General features: G+C 44.0%; 1 protein-coding gene across 1 annotated transcript; it reads right to left on the bottom strand.

The window, feature by feature from the left end:
• Window positions 1-211: 211 nt before the first annotated feature.
• LOC145348038 (uncharacterized) lies at window positions 212-4,716 on the bottom strand. Its single transcript, XM_080196160.1, has 2 exons — window positions 4,611-4,716; window positions 212-2,980 (listed from the first exon to the last, which is right to left on the bottom strand). The coding sequence occupies exon 2, from the start codon at window positions 2,530-2,532 to the stop codon at window positions 1,498-1,500; it is 1,035 nt and encodes a 344-aa protein (XP_080052286.1). The 5' UTR covers window positions 2,533-2,980; window positions 4,611-4,716; the 3' UTR covers window positions 212-1,497.
• Window positions 4,717-6,915: the final 2,199 nt, after the last annotated feature.

The raw sequence follows: 6,915 nt of genomic DNA, 5'->3' as shown, positions 1-6,915 counted from the left end.
AGGTCCACCTTGTTGTCAAACAAGGGGCATGCACATGGTGCGTCGTGCGTGGGCTGCTCTTGGAGGTTCCGGGAGTGGCCTAGTACTTCGTGTGTGTGCTTGAGCTTGGGTGCCGCAACAGCTCAGTGACTAGCACTGCTAGCTGTGCAGATACATGGATTTGGGCCTGTGTCTGTGGGAGTTTGTGCATTCTCCCTGTGGTTGCGTGGGTTTCCTCCAGGCGCTCCGGTTTCCTCCCATACCCGAAAGATGTGCTTTTAGGCTGATTGGTATATCAAATTGACACTGAATCTGGCTAAGTTAGGGGTCCCACTCGCAGACATGCAGGGTAGGGTAGGTGTAGGAGGATTCGGCGGCGCGGGCTCGTTGGGCCGAAGGGCCTGTTTCCCGTGCTGGGTTGTTCTTTCTTTGTACTGCTAATAAAGCACTAAAGTCTCTCAAATTAAAGCCCTCCCTGTCCAGACTAAGAATCTAGCACAGAGAAAGTGAGTTTCCATTAAAGGGAATTTAAGGGAAATTCCTTGACTTCTGGAAAAGACAGATTACAGATTAAGAAGTGAAATTGTCTGCAGCAAATGCAGTTACACAGACTTCAATCCACCTCTGGGATTTAAAGGAACCTGGGAAAATGACAGAAGTGGTGACCAGTACATAACTCTAAACCATGAACTTTCCTTTTATATTTCAGTATTTACTTTCTAATTTGGCTAAAAACATACACCTCCCAGAACAACTTTCAAACTCCATCCTTTTGGGAGTGTTAGTGCACATGGGTCCCAATAGTTTCAGAAGCCTGGATTTACCGTTTTTAAAAATTACTATCTTTACCAGGGTGGATTTTAACTTAATAAATATTAATCTCTTTGTTTTCAAGAACAAGGTTTTAACAAAGGCATTGAGAAAATTCCTTCATTGTCCTAAATTCACAAACAGTCTGACCTGGAGAGGTAAATTAGGGGAGTCAGTGTTGACCCCTCCTTATCTGGTCATCATGGGTTCAATAATTGGGTGAATGCTTTATTATGGAACTCACACTGATTGGGTTTGTCCCGTATGAGTGCATTGATGTATACACTGACTGTGTGACAGCCTCATCACAGACCTCACACCTGAATGGTTTCTCGCCATAGTGCATCCTCTGGTTCCTTAGGGGATCAGAGTGAGTGAAATCTTAGTCACAAACATTGAACCTGAAGAGTTTCTCCACAGTGTGAATCCTCTGGTGTTCCATGAGTGTAAAATACATCACAAAAGCTTCATTATGAGCATCACACTTTAAGAGTTTTTCTAACTGATAGTTGAGAAGGCTCCTTAAGTCTGTGAAAGCTTTATTTTACATCTCATATCTAATCAATTCCTCCCTTTGTAAATGTGTTGATGTGCCCAGAGATTCAGAAGTGTGAGAATGATCTGACCAACACCAGATGATTTCTCTCCTGTGTGAATGTGTCTGTGTATCAAGAGATTGGAGGAGTGGATAAATGTTTTCTCAGTAACCTAACACCCAACTGGTTTGTCATCTATGTGAATGCGTTTGTGTGCACGGAGATTAGAAGAATTTGAGAAGGATTTGTCGCACACTTCACAGGTGAATGGCTTCTCCCCTGTGTGAATGCGTCGATGTACACGGAGGTGAGCAGAATACGAGAAGGATTTGTCACACACTTCACATGTGAATGGTTTCTCCCCTGTGTGAATGCGTTGGTGTGCACGAAGGTTAGAAGAATTTGAGAAGGATTTATTGCACATGTTGCACGTAAACGGCTTCTCTCCTGTATGACTGCGTCGGTGTACACGGAGAGTCGATGGATCCGAGAATGCTTTGTTGCACACTTCACAGGTGTATGGTTTCTCCCCAGTGTGAATGTATTGGTGTACTAAGAGGGTCGTTGGCTGCGAAAATGATTTGTTGCACAACCCACACGTGAATGGTTTCTCCCCTGTGTGAGTGCGTTGGTGGTCGAGGAGGGTTGACGATCTTGGGAATGATTTGCCACATACCTCGCATGTGAATGGCTTCTCCCCTCTGTGAATGCGTTGGTGTGTACGGAGGTGACAAGAATTTGAGAAGGATTTGTTGCAGGCTTCACATGTGAATGGCTTCTCCCCTGTGTGACTGCGTTGATGTGTACGGAGGTTCGGTAACTGTGAGAATGATTTGTCACACATCTCGCATTTAAATGGTTTCTCACCAGTGTGAAAGCGTTGATGTAAACGGAGGTTCCATGCTTTTGGAAATGACTTATCACACACTTCGCACCTGAATGGTTTCTCCCCTGTATGAGTGCGTTGGTGCTTGTGGAGGTTCCAAGCTTTCGAGAATGATTTGTCACACACCTCACATGAAAAAGGTTTCTCCCCTGTGTGCGTGCGTTGATGGTCATGAAGTGTTGAGGACTGAGAGAATGATTTGCTGCAGACCTCGCAACTGAATGGCTTCTCCCCACTGTGAATGCGTTGGTGATTCACAAGCACTGATTTCTGTGTGAAAACACGTTCACACAGCTCACACTTGAATTGTTTCTCTGCCATGGGGTTGTCCTTGTCTTACAGGTGATAACAGATGCACCTAGTATATTAGAAAATCCAATGAGTCTATGGAGCCCTCTACACACCTCCGAGTTCCCTATAGTTAGTATTTCATAAATTTCAATAAATGATTGTAGCTCTCACCACACTTGGAGCCCACTCACACATTTTCCCAGCCTCCCAGAGCTGAACCTTTGGAGGGGTTGGTTCTGATGGAAGGTTCCACACCACTGACAAGTTTCAAGTTTCAGATCTGATGATGTAGCAAAGAACCCTGACCCGATTGATTTCCAGATATGGTTTCACTTTCCACATTTCTTTGTGTTGAGCAACGCTGTGAAGAGACTGGATGTCTTCCCACAGTTGTGCAGTTGTTCCTTGGGTGATGTTCAGGACCTATCTGCAGTGTCTATCCTCTCTGCACTTTCTCGTGTAGTACAGTGCAAACCTTCTGTAAAATAGGAAAGAGAAACATGATACCCTCCAACATCTGCTATTCTTTTGATGAATGGACTGACTCAGTTACAGACAGGTCTACAGCGAGTGTCAGTCTATCAATCTCCTGTGTGGGGGTTAAATGCAAGTAAGAACATAAGAAATAGGAGCAGGAGTAGGCCATCTAGCCCTTCGAGCCTGCCCCACCATTTAATAAGATCATGGCTGATCTGAAGTGGATCAGTTCCACTTTCCCGCTTTCTCCCCATAACCCTTAATTCTCTTATCTATCGGAAATCTATATACCCGTGACTTAAACATATTCAGCGAGGTGGCCTTCATCACTTCAATGGGCAGAGAATTCCAGAGATTCACCACCCTTTGAGTGAAGAAGTTCCTCCTCAACTCCATTCTAAACTGCGCCCCCCCACTTATTTTGAGGCTGTGCCCTCTAGTTCTGCTATCCTTTCTCAGCAGGAAGAATCTCTCTACCTCTATCCTATCTAGCCCTTCCATTATCTTGTAAGTCTCTATAAGATTCCCCCCTCAGCCTTCTGAACTCTAACGAGTACAGACCCAATCTATTCAATCTCTCTTCATAAGCTAACCCCCTCATCTCTGGTATCAGCCTGGTGAACCTTCTCTGTACTCCCTCCAAGGCCAATATATCCTTTCTCAAATGCGGGGACCAAAACTGCACACAGTACTCCAGTTGCGGCCTCACAGTGCCCTGTACAGTTGCAGCAAGACCTCCCTGCTTTTATATTCTATCCCCCTCGCTATAAAGGCCAACATTCCATTTGCCTTCTTGATCACCTGCTCCACCTGCAGACTGGGTTTTTGCAATTCGTGCACAAGGACCCCCAGGTCCCTCTGCACTGTAGCATGCTGCAGCTTTTCACCCTTTAAATAATAATCCCATTACTATTATTTCTACCAAAGTGGATAACCTCACATTTGCTAACGTTACACTTCATCTGCCAGGTCCTCACCCACTCACTGAGCCTATCCAGATCTCTCTGCAGACTTTCCGCACCTTCCACGCAATTTGCTTTTCCACTCATCTTCGTGTCATCAGCAAATCCTTTCTTTTTTCTCCCTCAACAATCATACATTGTCTGTTTCCAACAGGGATACTGGACAGTGACCAGAAGCACATAACGTGTCAACTTTCTTTCCTCCCCAGGTAGCCCATTTTCTCGAACACTGTGAGGGCAGTGATAAATTTGCAAATGTAAAATGGGCTAGCAATTCAACAAGACCAATTTTACACTTAGAGAATGTGTTTCATATATTAAACACTCAGGGGAAATGTAAATTCAATGGAGATATTGAAATTCTTCCATTGTTCTTAGTACATATGAGAATAATAAATCAAATATCACACTGCACAGGAAGTGCTCGAAGCTAAGGAAAATATTGTTTCAGAGTAGCTGTTTGAAGGATTCTGGTTTGTCCTGGGAAATTAGATACACTGCACTCACTCAGACTGCACATCCCAAATTCAGACCCAGCACTGGGCAAAACTATCAAATCTAAGCCCAGGCTTTTGGGAAAGGCCAAGGCCTTCAGGTAAAATCTTTAAAGAAGGTATTAAAAGACATTTCAAGAAATGTCTCTGCCCCCCCCAGATGACTGGACCTCACCTTCTCATATTCAGTAATGGTCCATCAACAAAACTCAGCCTGTAAATCAGATGGGAAATGCTTCCAATAAATGCACTCATTGTCCAACACACAGCTCCAATCAAACAGCTCAGCACTCTGATTGACGGTTCTCACAGCCACTTAAGGAGAGAATACGATGGTATCCCGCCCACGATTCACATGTCAATCAGTCTACCCAGTCAGTCGCATTGGAAGGGGGCGGGGTTACATGTCGGCGTGCTCCGCCCAGTTCTGCGCAGCCGCCTTCGAGAGACTCTCACCTGGTCGGAACTACATTACCCATGCTACATATATCCCCGGGCCTGCGCAGTGAGGAGCGGCTTTACGGGGGGGCGGGGGAGGACACGCACATACAGAGAGCGAGTGCGCCAGCCCGCTGTGCCTGATGGGAGTTGTAGTTTTGTCGCGCGCAGCGGCGGTTAGCTCCCAGCGTTCGGGAGTTGGAATGTGAGGAAGCGCGAGCCCCGAGCGGCTGAACGGAATAGAAAAGCAGAGACTGACCCTTGGTAGGAACCAGAGCGATGGCGGTGGGAAGATTCACCATTGCAGGAGATTCTCTGCGTACAAGTGAAGAGGAAAAAGTCACACAAGTCACAGTATTCCTCTCTCACTGATGGGATTTGATCTATTATTTGATTTGATTTATTACTGTCACATAATATTGTTTCATGCGCTACACAGACAAAGCATACCGTTCATAGGGAAGGAAGGGAGCGGGTGCAGAATGTAGCTTTACAGTCATAGCTATGTCGAGAAAGATCAACTTAATATCATAAGATCAACTTAATACCATTCAAAAGTCTGATAGCAGCAGCGAAGAAACTGCTCTCCAATCAATTGGTACGTTACTTCAGATTTTTATATCGTTTTCCCCACGTAAGAAGTTGGAAGAGAGAATGTCTCGGGTATGTGGAGTCCTTAATTATGCTGACTGTTTTGCCGAGGCAGCGGGAATTGTAGACAGAGTCAATGGAAGGGAGGCTGGACGACAGAGAAGAGTTGCAGGAGGAGGAGAGTGTGATCGACCATGTCAAAGGTTGCGGAAAGGTTTCCTGACCTGAGGATTTCCAGCATTTTCTGAATCTCTATCAGACTTTATCAGGGTGGCATGGTAGGACAGTGGTTAGCACTGCTGCTTCACAGTGCCAGGGATCTGGGTTTGATTCCTGACTTGGCTAACTGTTTGTGTGGAGTCTGCATGTTCTGCCTGTGCCTGTGTTGGTTTTTTCTGGGTGCTCTGGTTTCCTCCCACATTCTGAAAAATGTGCTGGTTAGGTGCATTGACTTGAACAGGTGCTGGACTGTGGCGACTAGGGGAATTTCACAGTAACTTCATTGCAATGTTAATGTAAGCCTTCATTGTGACTAATAAGTAAACTTTACTCTTTACTTTAGATTTCCAGCATTCACAGGATTTTGCCCCATTGAATTCCAAGAGCTGGCTGTGTGCACTTTAGGGAAGTGTGGACTGTGGGCTGATTTGTTGGAGCTTTGAAAAGAACAATAGTTTGTCTTCATGACTTCATGTGGACAAATTATTGGACAAATTATTTCAATAGGAGAGGTTAGAGAGGACCAAAGGCCATATTTACAACTTGTAACTACAAATTCAAGAATCATTAAAAGTTATAAGGCAGCTCAACATGTGTATTTTGTTAAAAAAAACAATAACACAGGTTCAATTTTGGAGGAAATGAATTGAAAAGCAGAGAAGTGATGTTGACCTTGTCTAAAACCTTATTTAGTCCACACTTGGAGAGCTGTGTACAGTTCAGATCAACATGTTGAAAAAGAGCAGAAAGGAACTGGAGAAGGTGTGAAATACATTGATAAGGATGATATTGTGAAAGGAGAGATTGTAACTATCAGGAAAGACTGAACTGGCCAGCACTTTTTTTTTCCTGAGAAAGAGAAAATTATATAGAAATTATAGAAATCTTTAAGATGATGAATTATAAAGTGAATATTCTTGAGGTATGATACTGTGCCTTTAAGAAATGTATTTGTGTCATGTTTTTTGTGAAAGATATGTTTAAAATTCTGTATGCAATGCAGCCCACACGCCAAAAATGCAGAAGCATAATTCATTCTAGTTATCAGGGTGTTTAGTTTAATCTGAGCGAATACAGCTTTGTTTCTTTTTTTTGGTTGCCTCCTGAGGTTTCAGAATGGAGTTTTATAAGGTTGATTGACAACAGGAAGTCATGTGAGTGGGCAGAGCTAAGTTTACAGAAATAAGTAGGCAGATTATGCTTGAACTGCAAGGAGTAGAAGCTATTTTTTC

This window comes from Carcharhinus amblyrhynchos, chromosome 9 (genome assembly GCF_965287045.1).
Source record: "Carcharhinus amblyrhynchos chromosome 9, sCarAmb.v2.hapA, whole genome shotgun sequence".
Taxonomy (NCBI): domain Eukaryota; kingdom Metazoa; phylum Chordata; class Chondrichthyes; order Carcharhiniformes; family Carcharhinidae; genus Carcharhinus; species Carcharhinus amblyrhynchos.
Note: the sequence above shows the minus strand (reverse complement) of the source record. Positions and strands in the feature narration are given on the sequence as shown.